Consider the following 18,717-nt stretch of genomic DNA (forward strand, 5'->3'; position numbering starts at 1 on the left):
AAAGCATTACATCTTAAAATGTAAGAGACAAAAAAAACAGGTAATATTTGACATTTGGCTTAAAAAAATGACTGAGAAGATTAGTCAATAATCAAAACAATTGCTGATGTTGACAGATCATTTAAGAGGCCACAACAGTGCGTTTAATTTTGCTCGCCTAGAGATAAACAGTCATTGAAGCTCAAAGCTGATTTAAAACCTGTTGGGTTGTTCCCTTCTTCCCACACTTTTCAGACAAACGCTTATCAGACACATGTTCAGTCTAATCCAACACAACTGCTTCGACATTACGATAACACCTGTAGTGTTCATGTGTTGCTGCCATACACGTGTTCTTCACGTGTGTGTTTGTGTGTGTTTGTGTGTGCGTACCTCCGGTGACGCAGCGTCGGGCCATCTCCCAGATGACGAGGCCGTAGCTGTACATGTCGGCCATGATGTAAGCCTGGAAGTGATTCTTGTTGAGGCTCTCGTCCAGGACCTCGGGGGCCATGTAGCGCCTCGTCCCCACCCGGGTGCTCAGAGGGATGTCTACCTCGTTAGTGTCACTATGGCAACAAAAAGAGGGGACAGTGGTAGTCAGATTAGTGTAGTACAGAGAATTCATCTTCCTATAATATTTGGTTTATTTTTTAAGATTATATTTGATGAGACACACTACTATCTAACATAATGCTTTAAATTAAAACTGATCACTGAAACAGTTTCATCATTGTATTATTTTAATTTAGAAAAGAGAACAGTAAACAAAACTATTATCAAGTGAAGTATAAGATTATATATCGAGCATTGCTCACCTGTTGAACTTGACGGCGAGGCCGAGGTCGGCGATGCAGCAGGTGCCGTTCTTCTTCATAAGGATGTTTTTGCTCTTCAGGTCTCGGTGGGCGATTGCTGGTTTCCCCTGCGTGCCGTAGATCTCTGTGTGCAGGTGACAGAGGCCGCATGCAGCCGAGTACGCCAGCCGCAGCAGAGTTTGCGTGTCCAGCGTGGTCAGCCTCAGGTAGTCGTACAGAGAGCCGTTCTCGTGATAGTCCGTGATGAGGAAGAGCTGCGTAAAGGCGCCTGTTCCTTTAATGTCAGCCGCTATGAAACCTGCAGGAGAATGTTGACAGGTCAAATCTCCACTGATGACATAATATAACAATATGTATATACTGTTTATATATATATATATATATATATATATATATATATATATAAATACATACGTATACAACTGTAGAATAAATGTACCACAACTTTAAGGTTCTTATAAAGACACAACCAGAGTAACTTTAACAATATGTTTTATGTGAAAGATTAAAGTACCTGATCAGTGTTGTAAGAAAAAAAAAATGTATTAACTACAGATTTTGGTGAGTTCACACTGATTGGACTTTCTCTCCTTCAGGCCCTTACAGACAAAAGTTTCTAACTTTGAACCAACATCTTATATTTTTATTTTATTTTATGAATTGAATCAGCAAAACTCTGCAGTTTTATGTTTACATTTATTTTACAATTTTGAAAATGTACAATGTGACCAAACAACACAACAGGTTTTATTACCAGTTGCTGCAGAAGATGTTTACCAAATATCTGGTGTCCAATTACACGTTATCTTTGAGATTCATTTAAAAAAGTCCATTTGAATCTTTATATTCATATTACATTTTAAATCTTTGCACTGAAAAAGTCTGTTTGGTACAGAATTTCTATTTGCAGAGCTTCCTTTTCAAACACTCAGGATACGTTAATTAAAGTATTTTCTTACAATCTGTTTTGATTCATTTTTTATAAAGATGAAAATCCAAAGTATGCCTGTTGTATCTCTTTCCGTTGTCCTCCTCTCTCCAACTGAATTATAGTTTTCAGTTCATCACACCACCTTCTGTCTCTGTTTAACAGCCCATCATCTTGGTGTGTCACTAGCCTGACAGACATTAGGCGTCGTCGCTGTCATTAGTAGCAGTTAAGGTATTGATCAATCCTGGAGTCCTGCAGACTTCAGGAGTCTCATTTTCTCTGAGCTCACAGTTCACTCTTTCACTAAAGTACTCTGCTAGTTTGTCTTTAAAAAAACAACTTCTCAAACCTTTAAACAGCAGCCAGGTGTCCACATGAACACTAAACACTGATACTGGTGTTAGTGACTGAAATCATTCCTCCTATTCATACGGGTCATCAAAAAATCCCTTCATAACCCTTATGAACCAATCAGTATCCATTGCTATATGTACTTTATGTGAAATATTCAACAGTTATAGTGCAGGAAGAAAAACTTTGTCCTACTCCAAAGACAGTACAACAACAACAAGCTTCTACTAAACGAGTTGTCTGAAAGCCCGGTGCAGCTCACGTTAGCTCATCAGACATAGGAGGAGACTCTCCACACAAACAGCCGGCTTGATTATACATCCAAGCACCACTCTATGACCTGTAAGCCACGACTAAACAGACCGATAGGAAGGCATATTGTTGATTAAATGTTTCCCATATCAACTGTTGAGTCTGTCGCCTTCAGAGAACTAATAACCAAATTCCTAAATATTGAAAACGGCTACATTATATGAAATGTGCGAGTTTGTTCCTCTCACACTGCAAAAGCAACACTATTGAGTGAACATAAATGAGTATTGAAGCAAAAAAAAGTAAAGTTACTTTCCCAACTAACGAGTTTCTTTTGAAATAATAATAACTCTATTTGTATAGCGCTTTTTAAAAAGAAGGTTTCACAAGTCAAGTGCTTTGACAATGCAGAAGAAAACATAACAACACATAATGCAGTAACTCCACTAGTAACTCAGTAACTGTAACTAGTTACTAATTTCCAGTAACTCGCCCATTGTTGTTACATAAGTGGGCTAATGTGTAAAGTGTTAGAGGACTAAATGAGAAAAATTGTTCTCTTTTATTTAGATTTTATTTTCAATTGTAGCTTGAAAAGATTCTGTTTAAGGTGAAAGTTTAATAAGAGATGGATATGATCATTACCAAGAATGTTTTCGTGTCTCATCAGGACGGTCTGGTAGATCTCAGTCTCTCTGAACCAGCTGGCTTCCTCTCGGGTGAAGAAGACTTTGACGGCCACCTTCTCTCCCCTCCAGCGGCCCAGCCACACCTCGCCGTACCGCCCCTTCCCGATCTGAAGCACCATCTGTATCTGTTTGGCGATGGTTCGCTGCACCTGTACAGGCAAGAGAGAAGAGAGAGAAGAGTTTTTATCGTGCTTATTTTGATTTAGTTTTATGAATATCTTTTCTGTCTTGTATAGCCTCAATCAATGTTTTTTAAAGGTTGTGTTCGCACATCTAACTTTCTCATAAAGTAGGTGTGAAGGGCGACTAACTATTACGTGAAAAGAAGAATTCCTGCACACTCCTCTTGCTAAGTATGACCAATTTATTAGAAAAAACATCAACGGTTCGGTGCCTCTGAACCTTTGTCAAGTGTGTTACTATTATAGTATACTACTTTTAACTTAAATCAATGACTGCAGGCTACCTGAAGAGCAAATGATTCAACTCAACAAATCTCAGCTACAGATTCAACTCAAACTGATTTGAATGATCTGTCTGTCTCGTGGTCTATTAAGATTTAGTCACATCATCATCCATCAGAGAGTCACAAAAATGTCTCGGTATTTGAGACAATCTTGGTAAGCAAAAAAAGAAGAATAGTTGCAGAAAACAAGAAAGAATAAAATTCAAGTAGGTCCACAGTCCATATTTTTTACAAAAGGTCATTCAAAGTAGTAGTAAAAATTGTTTCCATTTAAAGCTGAAGCATTTGATTGGCTGCAATTTTGATAATTGATTTTGACGCTCAGTCCCACAAAGGGCACATGAAGTCACATTCTGATTTTTAAATAGCAACTTCAAATATCAGGCTCTTTGAAAAACTGAAAATCAGTTTGCCTGAATGTAACCTTTCAAACAAAGAGTCATCACAGATAAAAAAAAGATATCTGCTTGAGAGTCTGTCAAAACAGGAAAGAGTTCTTTAAGTGGGATGTTGTCAAAAAGTATTAACATTAGCATCATTAATTAAAAGTAAGACCTGTGTCACTCAATACTAACAACGACATGCTTTAAAAACCCAATTGTGACTCTAAGGCTGCAAATAATCATACTCTCATTACAATATCATAGCAGCTAAATGTAAAAAAACAATGTGCACAATAAAAAGGAAACAAAGAAACTGATATGTATAATTCCTTGTAATCCTGAATTGGTCAAAGTTTTCTCCAGTTATTCTCAACATGGTACATGTATGTATTTATGTGTCAAAGGTTTGTATAATGAGGGTGCAGTGTGGTGTCCTTACCAGCAGGGGGAGCCCCGAGCCACTGCCTGAGCTCTGAGATTGGTGGATGAGGTCTTTGAGCGACTCTCCAGATGGGATGAAAACTTCCGGCTCCAGATCTTTGTGATACCGCCGACGCTCAGTCTTCCACTTGTACCTGAAACACATACACACACCCAACAGCCAGTTAAGTATGATGCATTTCAATACACATACTTGTTCATTCTAAAGAACAATGGGTTCATAACCCCTTAATCATGAAGGTCTCATTCATTGCTGTTTTTATATTCTGTTTCCTTTTTCACCATGACTTCTTAAAAAAAACAAACTTTATTTTAGTAAAAGCCGAGCTGAAAGAGCTGAAAGGATTTATTTGTTCATGTAAATCAAGTCAGTGAGGGTAGGAGAAACAATCAGAAACAGCTCTCTCTCTAATCAGACTATCGGAGGTTTCTGACGAGTTGTTCTGTCAGCAGCAGAGTTTGACTGACATCCTCGACTCCATCACAAACACAACTAAGTGTTTAAAACGCACTGTATGAAAAACAGAAATCACCATCACACTCAATATGAAAATAAACATCTACTGAAGAGAAAACTATCACAGAACGGTAGGATTATTATTATAAATTACAAATGAACTTTAGCTGTGCCTCATTTTATTAGCCTCAAGTTGTTGACATTTTGTCAGAAATCCTCTCTGCTGTACTAGAATACTTGGATACTGAAGAAAGAACTAAAACATGTTTATCAAGTGCTACAGTTGTTTTAAAGACACGTACAAGGTCCATCAACATGACGTGATTAACTGTAGCAATCCTCACATCAGAGTGTTAACTGATGTTAATGAAGTACTATATTATTATTATAGGGGGTGTAAGGTGCTGTGGATGATGCACAAGTGATGTCCTACCTGTAGTAGCAGACGACAGTGACACAGATCAGAGTGCAGCAGCAGACCATCATGGAGATCAGGAAGGCGAGCCAGTGGGGGCTTCCCTCTAGAAAACAGAACGGATCACAATGCTTAACTTGGTCTACGGTTACCTGATAAAAATCTGAACAATGAGAGGAGTGTAAGTGTTACCGGGAGGAGCCTGTGGGGGGAGGGTGGGCTGCAGGTCTCTGTTGCAGAAGTCGGTGTTGCAGCACTCAATGGTCCTCCTGGTCTGAGCTTTTGGAGAGTCCTGTCAATCAAAATGAATCATTTAGACCTGAACTGATCAACAGCTGTCGGACCTGATCTGTCCGTGGACACACCTGACACCAACCAGTCTGATGAATTACACACAACACAGTTTTGTGTTATACTTCCAGAAATGTTGAAGCATGAGGAAGCATAATGTTTTTTGTTTTTTTTTCCCAACAGAAGATTACTGCCTCTGTAGTCTCCATATTTAAGAGTCTGTGGATTATACAAGATGGACAACTTCTACAACTAGTGGTTATGTCTCTTGTTTCTAATAAAAGAATGAATGAATGCTGACTGGAGGGAAAGTGTGTCCTAAAGGCTTAAAGGAACATGTAAAACACACAAAAAGAGAACAAGCAGGGGGAGAAACTTTCCTAAGCATTTCTTTAGTGTCAAACAAGTTTAACTAATGATTTAGACCCTGTGTCCACCTCACGTTTTTTGGGGGCAGGAAAGCACTGGCTTTACACTCCAGACTGCTTGGATGAAGCAATTTTTTCGCTGAAAATAAAAGCGCTGCACATGCCGTTGCATCACTGACACTGCTCATTTGTTTTATATTTGAGATCATTTTTTTCATGAGCATCAAACAGAGAATGCTTGCCCTCCTACTCTGTCTGGACACAGACAAGGAGGATTTGGGTACACGATATGATCCGTAGGAGACAAACATATGGGGAATATTATACATTTTGCATAGAACGCAGGTGATGTCAAAAAGTTGAAAGATTTTCAACTCGATGCGCTGGGCACTGCCTGCTGCAGCAGCAGCAGCAGCAGCAGCAAAGCCTTATCTTACTGGAAGGCTGTAGTGATTCATGTTGCCCTCTAAATGAACAAAGAATGATATTCCTTTTTGTAATATTCCCTGATTTATTGATGTGTTTGATTATTTCATCATCCAGGGGTTGTATCATATTTAGCGCCTTCTTTAATTTTCTGCTGTCGGAACTTTGTCACTGTATCTGTTGTACTGGTACCTTAGGACTGTGTTGTACTTACATTTCGTAGTGAAAGCTGTTGTATTATGCTGTGTTTAAGTGTGCATCTCAGTTAGCGAACAGTGAGGCTAAACTTCTCAAGACTTGGCACCTTATATAAGATCTGTAAAATGAGTTTAAAAGTATACATTGTGTGTGTTGTTTACCTTGCACTGGAAGTGTGAGCCCTCATACGTCATGCAGCCCGAGGTGAGGATGGCTTCACCATGCTCATCTTCCTCAATGATGGCAAAACACTGACCGTTTGTTCTGAGGAGACACACAGATCAATCAAATATATGAACAATGATAGTAACTCTCTGTGGACAACAAAACGAAACACTTATATCTGAATATAAAAACTACAGTGAATCATATTAACTCAAGATATGAGGAGGTGAAATGAGGGGCTGTCTTTCACTTATTCAAAAGGACCTACACTTTTTTTTTTTTTTAAGAAAAAATTTAAGCACTTTTAAAATAATTTAACTTTAGCTGGAAAATAAATGAATTTCCTAAACTAAATTGAATTTAAAGTTCAGGCTTCTTTGAGAGATTCTCTACTCACTGGCAGGTGTTGTTGGTGGCGTCTTCAGGACAGTGTCCTGAGCAGTAACAGCTGAGAAAACGGGCAGCGTCCTCGGGTGCGATGGTCGAGTCCCCACAAGGTCGCTGTGCCCCAGGTTTAACCCCTGTCCCCTGCAGGACGTGGTCTGGATTCTGACCAGCAGCTGGACAAAAACACAAAATACAAACTGAGTCAGAACCAGAGACAGAGATTAAGAATTTATCAGAACTTCCCAGTTTCATGTGTGTCAGTGTAAAGAAAATAAAGGACAGGTTTTCATTCTTCAGTCTTTTCAGGAGAATAAGGAGGCAGAATCTAATCTTTATCTGAAATATAGGTGTGGTCCAGGGCTTGAGAAAAGAGTGGGGCTTAAAGAACAGACTTCATGTCATGTGACTCTTGCTGGAGGTGAAACATTTCTCCTCTATCAGCAGGACTGCAGACAGAGGAGGAGGTGGAGGAGGACAGAGCACCAAATAAGGAGTTTAGGTTATTTATATGGCTAAGTGTGAGTGTGGCATTATAATCTTCACATTTGAGCTGTTTTTGAAGAGAAAAACACACACTTCTTTTCACTTTTCACATCAGTTTCATCAGTGAAAAGTTGTGATTCTACTTAAAAACACAGTAACCCTGGGATTAGATCAGGGGGCAAAGGCCGCGGCTTGAAGGCAAAAAGTCATGCAGGTGATACAAACCCATCACCCAAACAACTTACAAGTTTAACATTGTTTATTTAATTCTTAAAATATTTTTTTATAAACTTGCACCTATTTGTTCATCTTTTGTCTGTTCTTCTTTAAAGACACAAGTAATAATAATAATTACAAAACAAGCAGCTGCAAAAAAAACAACTTATTTTTTAAATCTAATCATATTACCAGAACAGATTCTTTCTAAGTGAATAAAACATTAACTTGTTTATTTTTTCTTTTCCTCTCTTCTCTCCCTGCAGCTCTCAGTAAAAACACTTGGAGGTGTGTAGACGTGCATGCTGTCATGTCTGGGCATGAACTACCTGCACACCTACACTTTGAGCTGCCTGGTAGCCATGGTTACAGTCCGTCTGTCTGTACACTGTCTAACTGAGACTTGGTCCTGTGGTTCAGTGAGTGTACCAAGGGATCTAACAGAGATCTGCTGTGACTCTGCAGACTGGAACGCAGACTCTGACTCATGTTTGACACGGAGAGAAAAACAGAAACCAGAAAATCCACTGAAGACTCCCCGCTGTGACCTCGGACTCACACAGTGATCATCCACATAAAGCTGCAGCTTTTTCTCTCAATTCCAGTCCAACATCCAAACGGGTTAAAGACATCAGGTTCTTGTTTGTGTGTGTAATAGAGAAATTAAACTATGATGGAACAATCACATTAGCTGCTAGCTGGCTGCAGTGCATATTGCATTTTTTTTCATGCCAGACAACTAAAAACTGTCTGGTTTCTTTGTGGACAAAGAGTGTTACTGTCTCAGATTAAAGCTCCATGAAGGATGCTGTATACTTGTCATGGATATCTTGTCAAGTACTCACTACTATTTTTCATTTGTAAGTGCATGCCATTGTGGAGGAGCATATTGTGTAAGCCACTACAAAATATAAAATCAACATTTAGTTTTAAACTGGATGCAACTGTGAAGACAAAAAACTGAAAGAAGCAATTTGGCGTTTGGCAGACGTGTAGTGACAGCAGACGACAAAGGACACCTCACTTTAAGTTGTTGGTCTTTTTTCTGAAATAAGATTCATAAGGTGATGCTGGCTTCAACTACAAATTGTTTTTGCACCCTATACATTTTACTTTACAGGTCATTATTTGAAAAATGTACATTCTCAGCGGCACAAACTTGTGCAAGGGCAAAATAAAACTACAAAAACCCAAACATCAACAGACTCATCCAATCTCACAAACTAAGAACATTACCCTCTGTTTTGAGGTTGCCCAATGACAATAAAGACATGAATCTTAAGTGTGGACAATGCTCATCGGTAGTGAGGGACATATTGACCTCTGTTCTTCCTGATTACAGGCAGATGAGGGTCTTCATTACAGCACAGGTGTTTTATTACAGCTTGAACCTGCTAATAAAGGTAAAAAACATTGATGTCATCCTCATCTCGACCTGAGACACTTCACAGACAGGTCACGCCTCCTTCTCAGACCATAAAAGCTCTCATTGGCTGAAAAGTTACGAGAGAGGGAGGAAGGAGAAGTGAAGGGAAGGTGGGTGTGCTGAGGCTGGAAATGGCTGCTCGCCTCCGTTTCTTTCCACATGTGTGCTTAATTGAGCCGGCAGTCAGAGTGGAGACTGAGGTCTGGCAGAGAGGACGCTGGGTAATCAGACTCTCTCCATGTGCTCTTAAAGTCACAGCGCTGCTTCAGACCGACTGTTTATTTACATCCAGCAGCAGCCGAGTGATGAAACGCTCTGATCACTCGTTCTCTGTGTATACATCTGAGCGGCCAGAGGAACTGTGAGCGATGATGATGTGTTTGATGATGAAGCAGCCGGTGTGGTCTGCAGACGCAACTCTAGCTCTGTGCTCATGCAGAGAAACTTTACAGCTGTGGGTTAGTCCATCACAAAATAATTACAGACTGCAAATATCTTGTGTATAGGAAGATAACATTTGAAGCAGATATTAATCTGTACAGCTGAAAAAATAAATATAATGGAAATGGTTAGAAAAACAACAGCACTCGCGTACTGTACATCAACTTCAGCTCTGGGAAGTTATGATGGTTTTTGGATGTTTTAGTGACTAAACTAAACAATAAATATGAAAGTAATCTACAGAATAAGCAATTAATGAAAATCATTGTAATAAAATAAAGAACATCCTGAATTGAAATGACAACACATGCATAGCTGATAATGATAAAACCAAGTGAAAGAGATATATGTGGGGATGTAGGTGTATGAGTTTAGAGTGTGTGTACTAAGTTAAGAGTGTGTGTACTAAGTAAGGAATGTGTGTGAGCTGCTGGTTAAAGCAGAACCACATTATGCTGCGCTGACCTCATGCACAGAAACTCCAGCATAACTCTCTGACTCTCAGAGCAATAAACATGATCGATGTTTGGGACAAAGACAATCAAGAAAGGGAAATTAAAAAAGCTCATCATCATATCAACTTCAGTAGAGAGGGTATTTTATGGTATTGTCTAAATTGCCTCAAACCGCCCATCCGTCTTTAGTATGGCTTCTAAATGTAAAAAGTTGGCTGATGCGTGTTCTGGCTCCACTGTGACAAAGTCTGAAGCCTGCAGGGAATCATCAACACATCCTGAGCGACGCCTGCTGCTGCAGAAACACTGCTTCTCCAAACAGACACAAACAACAGGGGAGAGGAGGGAGGAGTGAGAGGTCAGATCAGCTGTCAACCACAGAGAAATCCAGAGGGAACGATCAGTGTCGCCTCTCTCTTCTCTGACCTTGGAAAACCAGTCAAAAAAGAGGAAGCAAGGGAGCAGAAAGAAGCCAGAAAGAAGACAGTCTGCCACTCAAAGTGAACAGGTGAGGAGAACGACTTGTACAGAAAAGGGTGCAGGTTGGATAACATGCATCCAAAGCGCTCTGAATGGAGCTGAATGTTTTTGGATGTTTATTTTGTCTAAAATCAACGTGCTAAACATGAGCAGAGATCTGATTCTGTCCACCACAGATTATTTATTTCAGCGCTGATGTTGAGGGCAGGACAGAAAGGAGAGACAGGTTCTCTCTGGTTTCTAGCAGTCATCACTTTCTGCAGATCGACAGGAGAGGACGACACATCCTGAACTGAATCTGGCTCCTGATACAACATCCTGCATGAGTTATGTCACCTCTATGATGTTTGTCAGCACAGGACCTGGATGACCTGAAGTCCGTCAGTCGAGGCAAAAAAAACATTACTTAGGCAGTAAAACACTTTGTAGTTTGTGTCAGATTGGGAAAGTAATTGTCCATTACATCCATAGCTATAGAATTAATTCCAAGTTAGTTCATGTGACGATTTCTGTTGTATCAAAGTCCCCACTCCCCCAAAAAAGAAAAAAAGAAAGAAAGAAAGCAAGAAAATGTATTATAAGGATAGGCAGGAGTACTGAAGCCAGTGTCCTTATGGTATGCCCTTATTTTGAAGGCCTCTTGCATATCTTCATGTTTTATCATCTTGCTTGATTATATTCATATACTTGACTTTGTTGATTTTAAATACACTACAATGCTCAGTATCACGATGTAGTCACTCTTGACTTCCGACAGACAAAAAAAAAACCATGTCATTACTTATGGATTAGTTCATGATAGATGGTGATCTTTTAGCATCTTTACTATTGCAAGCTACGTGCTTTACTGTGTATGTTACAATGGGTTTGGAGAAAATTCACTTTAAATAAACAAAATATGAGTTAACAGTGATTTAAGAGCCCATTAGGGAAGATTAGGAGCAAAGACACATGAAGTAAACTAAAGCATTTTAAATCTCATCAATATTTTAACAATCAGAGATACTTGATAACTGTGAATACAAAGTTTATAGCTCATAAGCTCAATGTTTAAATGTCTTGTTTTTCCACACACCTCATCCACTTATTTTTTTATGCTTTCTACTATAACTGCTGAAACATGCTTTTTTTTCTATTAAAGCAGGGCCAACTAAACGCCGGCTCTCCCTGAAATGTTTATTCAACTGAGCCTGTGTTTCCATGGCAATGGCAGGTTGTTGAAAACTTCCGAGTGAGGTAACTATCGGCCAACACTCATCAGAATATAGCGAAGCTGTGTAATAAAGCAGCCTACGGGGACACCTTTATAATCTATTTAATGCAACTGCGAAAGCAACTTTAAATAAGCCATTCACCCAGTTGAACTGTCATAATAAATAGCCTAACCCAAACACATGAGAAAATGTAAATCAAAACATTATTAAAGACCAACACGCACTAAGAAAAGTAAAGCTGCGACTTCAAACTGCAGACGTTCTCCTTTTTAATGTATTTTAGTTTGGTTCAGAAATAAATGTCACATTAGGAGGATTTTCTAAGTCGTTTCAGTGAAAATAAATATTGTATGCAACAAATTATAATTCCCACCTCAGACTTCAGATACACTTTTGTAAACTGAACATCTTTGATTTTGCACAAAACAAAACCAGACTCAAAGAGTCTCAGAAAGTATTATGGATGGATATAATATTTCATGGATTTAATATGTATTTCAAATAAAAGACAGATTCTTTATAGAAATTACTTTATAGTTGCAGCACTCATTGTCATTGTTATGGCTTAAAACAAAACAACTTGATTATGAAACATGTTTTTGTAATGTGGTGTGTTCAGGGACCGTCAGTCTTCACAGACTGTGGCAGAAATAAATCCAGAGAGAGGAAATAAACACTATTTCAAAGGGTGAATAAGTCTCCAGAGGGACTGAATGATATTTCCGGAGAACAATGACTGTTTGCAGTTTTTAGCGCCGCTGACAGCTCGTACTGTGCCATACAGGAAACAGTTAATGTGCAGAGAGGAAGTGAGAGCGGCAACAATCACTTCAACAGCTTCCTGAAGGGAATAGCAGAGGACGGGATGGAGTGAGAGTTTCTGAGGGCTGATACAGCTGCTGATAGTGGAAACCTCTAATTTGATGTTGCTGTATATAAATGTGGGCTAAAGCTCAGGAACTGTTGTGTTTCTTTAAGGCTGCAGCTTGTTTCCCTGTTTTCTATCACTTTTAAACTGTATCCTGCTATCATGATCCTGCTAAATGGACAGAATGTAACCTCTTGTCTTTTTATTACACTATTAAAACTTCTGATGTTGGAAAGTCTTCTATAAGAAAGAATAATTATATATTATAAATAAATTAAGGCTGTACTATGATGAGGGTAAAGATTTAACAAATGATCAAGGGAATGACTAGTTTCTGTGGAGATTACAGTTTCTAAGTTTATAGGGATTTTGTATTTATATTTTGAGTCTGAAAGAAAGCTGTATACAATCCATTGTATATCCATTGCATTTCATGTTAATCTCAGTCTCAAAGTTCTGCTTATCTCACTCCATCCAAACCGAAGACTATATAGACCTATAAATTCATACTGCGTAATATTTACATCCATATGATGTTTCGCCTTCAATATGAATGTCGGGGTATCTTCACAGGGGGACAAGTAATCCCCCCTGCTGTACCGCCTTTGGAGGTAATAACATAGCCGGTTTAGGGGTAGCCGGGATTGGCAGAGCCAGCAGGGGGCATAGCCAGTCGGGGTGGAGCACAGTGTGTGTATTTGCATGTCAGACTGAGTGTGTATGTGGAGTTCACCCTGTGCCATGCTCTCTTGTGCTTCTGCAATGCTGTAACACAATGTGAATTCTCTGATTGGGACACTAATATTACACTGTTGAGGAATCAATATGGATTTCTTAAGATGTAATGACAGTGGAGCTTTGTTACGGCGGTGTTGTGTATGAAAGGGGCAGAAAGCGGCTGAAAAAAGACCCTTGTTAAAAAATAGCAAAAGTCTATTGATAGATAGAGAGATAAAAGATATTGATTTTTTTTTACATGACTCTTAAAAATATTCACTGTAATTCTCAGGTCTTGATATTTAGTATTTCCATTAAAACATATCTCTCACAATAGTATAGATTGTTTATCCGCCACATATTCACACATATGCACTGATTTTCTCGGAGTGTTTGCATCATCTATGACTCTTTCTGAGATATGATGCACACTCAGGTTTGTTTCTGCATCTCTATTCACAGATCTGCATATGAATCAAAGAATCACAGGCTGCTGATTTGGCAGTTCTGTCTGACCATTCCACATGGATCTTTAAAAATTAAATTTAAAATAATTAATCTTGTTCATAATCAGTCAAACTTAATAATGGTTTATTAATAAGTTATAATTACATGTGGCCTTGAGGGACGATCTAGAAAAATAATGCCATAAGATAAGCCTTATATTTAGTAATTCTTATTCAACTTGATTGATCCACTGAACTCCAAATAAATAATAAATAATTCCATTGATAAGCTCTTTTGACCCAAAGTTGCATATCAGATGACCCTGCCCCCTTGGTCAGGAAAGGATGTCTAATGCCTCATTTTAACCTGGTTAGGAGTATTTCAATTATTCATTCTGTGACAAAGATCAGAAGACCAGAAGAAGTTTGAACAGGAAACTGTAGGTGTTAACAGCTCAGGCAGAGAAAGAGCAGATGAATGGATTTTGATAGTCTTACCATCAGCTCTGAGGGTCAACAGAAGAGCACTGGCCATCACAGCCAAACAAAATGTTAAACCTGCCATCCTGCAGCAGGACTGAACTCAGACTGGACCTGAAGTGGTCCCAGGTAGGGCTGTGCTCAGGGATAAGGAGCTTCTTGATCAACTGGTTAGTGTGTTGGAGACCCTCCGGTCCTGATAAAAAAAAAGTCTATAATCCACAGCAGGTCCCTGGGAGGTAGGGAGGGTGGGTTGAGGCAGGCCTCAGAGTGACATATATGTTGAGCCGGTGTAGGAGCAGGAGCGTTGGTACGTGGAAACCAATGGATGGGTCTTCAGGTGTTGGGGGTGGTATCACAGTATCAGGTCCTCTTCTGTCTCACAAGCTCTTTGGCCTCCAAAACCCTAAAAGAAAGAAAGAACGATACACTTAAACTGAGTAATGAACAAAAATCAGTGCAGCAAATTTAAAGTCTCAAACACTGTCAAGATCTTGTGTTCATACAGGAGTCGGAAGTGTTTAAATGAAACATCATACACCGTGCTGCTTGAGACAGAAAAGAATGGCTGTTGTGATTGGTAATTTTAAACTCAGTTAAGTTTTCAGTTTTCCTTATGGCTGCTCCTGTTTTCTTCTGTGTTCAATGATGCAAAAAACCCAGTTTAAAAATTCCACAAACAGATTAAAATTTTAGTCAATTTATCAACGTTTATGGAGCTACTGAGTTCAAACAAGTTGGTTATAAAACTTTGGACCACAGACATTTTGTCTTATTCTGGTTTGTTTGGCACTTGCGCTCCCTCATCTTCAGGCCTCTCTGACCCGGTGGCCCCTGCTGGCCCGGTGCTGGCCTCAGACGGTCTGACTAACTACCAAATTATTTGTCCAGGGATGTTCTGCAATTACAGGCGCTGGCCCCGCACAGCGCTAGCAACGGCATGTCGCAATTAGTGGGCGCTGAAAGGGATGGAGGGTTTTGTGTGTGTTTGTGGGTTAGTGTGTGTGTGTGAGTGAATTAGTGGCGGATCCAAGGCCGATGTCTGTCACTTTTCATTTGGCCGGGGGGGACAAAGAGGTCCGACCTGTGACCCACTTTTCACACATCTCTGGCTGAGGAGGCACAGAACAAAGACACATAACTAACTACACACATTGGACACAGGGTGAGTGTAAGTAAATGTGTGCATGTGTGTAATACTTCCCCCCCTTAGGGCAGTATTGGGCACTGATCAAACTCTATTTGACATTAAAGTGTTTGTGCTTGCACTTTTTCAGCCCTGTTTCCTTCTATTAGATGTCATGGTGCCAACACAGAACAGCATCAATGTTTATTTAAACATATTTCTACATTTCATCTAGCTGTATGAGTTTGGGTATAAAATTATAAGACGCGCTTTTTCAATCGTAGGTGCACAGCACAGGTCCGGAACATTCATGAGAGACAGAGGGGAGGAAAAGCAGGATCAGTGTTTTTGTGTGTGTGAGTAAGTTTGAGTGTGTGGTTTCGCTGGTCTGTGTGTCGGCGTCAGTTTGTCGATAACTTAAAGTGGAAATATCTTCACCTCACTGCCACAACAATCCTGAAGTTTGTTTCCTGAAGTTTGTACAGACCGACAACAACAACAGAAGTAGCAGATAACACATGCATAAAGACACATTGAGACTGAGGGAGGGAGGGACGGCAAGACCAGGCAGGTTCAGGAAGGACTGTCTGTTGTGAGCCCCCAAGACAGGAAGCTGACTCCCACCATCACACACACACACCCGCTTTTGTAAATCACCCAACACATCCATCCCTTTAAAAACATAAGGTATGACGACTGCACTCACACACACAACTGCTGACTTAAGTGGAGACTGTGTTATCACCCCTTGCAGCTCAAACACTTAAAAACACAAGAAAGGTTGAGACACAAAGAGGCTGAACTCAGAGAAATAAAATGTCTAGTCCAGATATGAAATACAGAAGGGTTAAAAAATTCTCCAAACACTCAAGGTGTCGGGTAACTTTCACTCCTCCTCATCCCTACTGCTTGTGCTCATGTTTGAACTTGTCTCTGATCCTTTGGTCTGCTCCACATTCAAACAACAAACTCCCTTCTCTTAACATAACAATGCAGAGATTATTTCTGATGGAGATACCAGCGTCCTGTTTTTACAGACTCATGTTGGATCTATCAAAAGTTGGGTTTCTTGAGGAGTGCTGAAGTCCACTTATTAGGCAAGTCCTTTCACTACTAGTTTATATAAAAGGTATGGCATCATGTTATGTTTTCATCAAAGACCTTTCCTTCAGGCCAGTTCAACTTTTACAGTATCATCGGATGTTTACAGGCTTCTGTGGGATTCAAACTTGTGTACTTTTTGTACACACCACTCAGTCCTTTGGCATCTCATCTCCCTCCTCCTCTGCTCACCTCCTCAGCTAACAGCAGTTAATGTAGCGTAGCTGCTCTGGCTAGCCTGACGTGACATCAGTCTTGGAGGAGGAACATTTAGCATGACGGGAATGAAAGGAGGTATTGTTAGCAGTCCCACCTGTATGGAATAAACTGCCCTTATAGGGAACCACTGAGCCATAGCTGCCCCCCCAGGGGAAGGAATTTGAGGTCACACCGCTCCAGGGATGCTGGGAAATTTGGTGGGATAGAAACCCAAGCAGTAGGTTAAGACTTGTAGAAGAAAGAGAGCTCTTTAGAAGCTTTTATAGAAGCTCTGTGCTGCTGGGTATAATAACTTTTCATTTGGCTGGAGAGGTAGTCGGCTATAAAAACAGTTATGTAAAATTGTATTACTCTGCCATGACTGCAGTAGTCTGTATGAACAGATTCACACAGGAACCGCACTGGGATTTCTTTTGTTATTACCAGGATTGGTGTCTTTTATGACTAGTGCCCATGGCAAGATTAATGCAGTGCAAGCAACTAATAGAAACCAGGTTAGAGGTTTAATTCCTAAGATACTTGTCAATACAGACAATACAAATTAGCAGTTTTTGCCCAAAAATTAAATCTAGACCCACTTACTAGATTTCTGTGTTCTTAAAATCATGAAAGATTCCTTCTTACCAGGCTTAGTTTAGTTTTCATACAGAGAAGGGCATTGACTTTTCCAGGCACAATAAGTCAATCAGTTTGTTAATTGACAGATATATCACTACCATTGTGATAAAAGAGTATCGGTGCAATCTATCAAGCTAAAACATTTTGGTTCCATCTTCTTCCATCGGATAATTGCACATTTTCTACAATGCACATCATTCCATTGAATGTATGCGGGTTCTGAATGCTGGTGCAAATAAAAAAATGTATACACAAGTCACAAGGAAGGGTATTTTGTCCATATTACTAGACTTTCAACACCCTAACCCTACAATTCATCAATTCAAAGAGAAATCATTTTCAACAAAATCACACCTGAATAAAAAGCTGCTTGTCAAAGAAACATTAGTCCTGTGCAAGCTGTCCAGAATTGTAAGATGACCAATATATGACATTTAAGTGATTGCAGTGGAGTATGTTAAGGCAGATTATTTAGCTGTAATGAAGATGCTAATCCGTGCTGCGGCTAAAGAGACACCGAGTCAAGCCGTTTCAGCCTGCAGCGGAACACTGTGTTCTGAGCCTGCAGGACCAGCTGACTCTGCTCATAAAGTCAGCAAGCACAGGAGCTCAATTAACGTTGTTTTCTGTCACAAATCCCTCTGTTAGCCTACGTTACTTTCATTACACACAACTGTGTGTGTTTAGGTAAAACAAACTCACTCAACGCTGCGCAAAACAACCGCATTTAGCTGTTAGCAGATGCTTTTTTCTATTAGTGTTTAAACTGATGCCTCGCTGTCTTAGGGCACGGTCACACTGGCCATCCGTACCGTGCCCAAGCACGCTTCAACGCTAAAGTCCAGTTCGTTTGACCAGTGTGACCACTCCGTATCGTGCTCAGGCACGGTACACTTCCTTGTCTTTGGCACACTTCAGAGAGGTGTGTTTCAGCACGGTACACTTCATGCACGAGCACAAGCACGCGGGTACACAACGCTGACAGCCTTCATTATGGAGAATTCCAGAGTTTCATGGCTGTATCTGAATAACATGACTCAATATAAGACACAAAGTAGCTGTCATGCTCTGTGTTGTTCTCCGATGTGCGGGCGTCCGCGCGGACGCCCGCACATCAGAGAACAATTAATTAATTTATTGCTGTGTCTGATTAAAATGGCTTAAAATAAGCTGTAAAGTCAGAAAAGTAGCTGTCATGTTCTGTGTTTTTCTCTGATGTGCAGACACGGACTCGACCGCGCGTCTCTTTCTCTCTCGTCCGCCTGTTTGTAAACTGAGCACGCTTCATAATAACATAAAGCGTGCATGTGTTGTATTACGACGTTATGTAGAAGAGGTAATCGTGCTTAGGCACGGATAGTCCTGTGTAGTGTGACCGCAGGCCGTGCCGGCCAGCGGGGCAACGGCGCT

The 18,717-nt window shown here is 40.1% G+C and overlaps 1 protein-coding gene across 2 annotated transcripts in view; it reads right to left on the bottom strand.

Annotated features, from left to right (window-relative positions):
- Positions 1 to 18,717, bottom strand: part of bmpr1aa (bone morphogenetic protein receptor, type IAa) — a 50,494-nt gene that overhangs the window by 3,929 nt on the left and 27,848 nt on the right. For both annotated transcript variants that reach the window (XM_061040428.1, XM_061040429.1), the window contains exons 3-11: positions 14,262 to 14,649; positions 7,028 to 7,190; positions 6,627 to 6,729; positions 5,375 to 5,474; positions 5,201 to 5,288; positions 4,309 to 4,444; positions 2,977 to 3,169; positions 798 to 1,095; positions 373 to 548 (exon numbers count right to left, since the gene is read on the bottom strand). In XM_061040428.1, coding sequence (XP_060896411.1) covers positions 373 to 548; positions 798 to 1,095; positions 2,977 to 3,169; positions 4,309 to 4,444; positions 5,201 to 5,288; positions 5,375 to 5,474; positions 6,627 to 6,729; positions 7,028 to 7,190; positions 14,262 to 14,328 — 1,324 coding nt within the window. In that variant the 5' untranslated portion in view covers positions 14,329 to 14,649. The remainder of the gene's footprint in view (positions 1 to 372; positions 549 to 797; positions 1,096 to 2,976; positions 3,170 to 4,308; positions 4,445 to 5,200; positions 5,289 to 5,374; positions 5,475 to 6,626; positions 6,730 to 7,027; positions 7,191 to 14,261; positions 14,650 to 18,717) is intronic.

Source organism: Labrus mixtus, chromosome 6, assembly GCF_963584025.1.
Source record: "Labrus mixtus chromosome 6, fLabMix1.1, whole genome shotgun sequence".
Taxonomy (NCBI): Eukaryota; Metazoa; Chordata; class Actinopteri; order Labriformes; family Labridae; genus Labrus; species Labrus mixtus.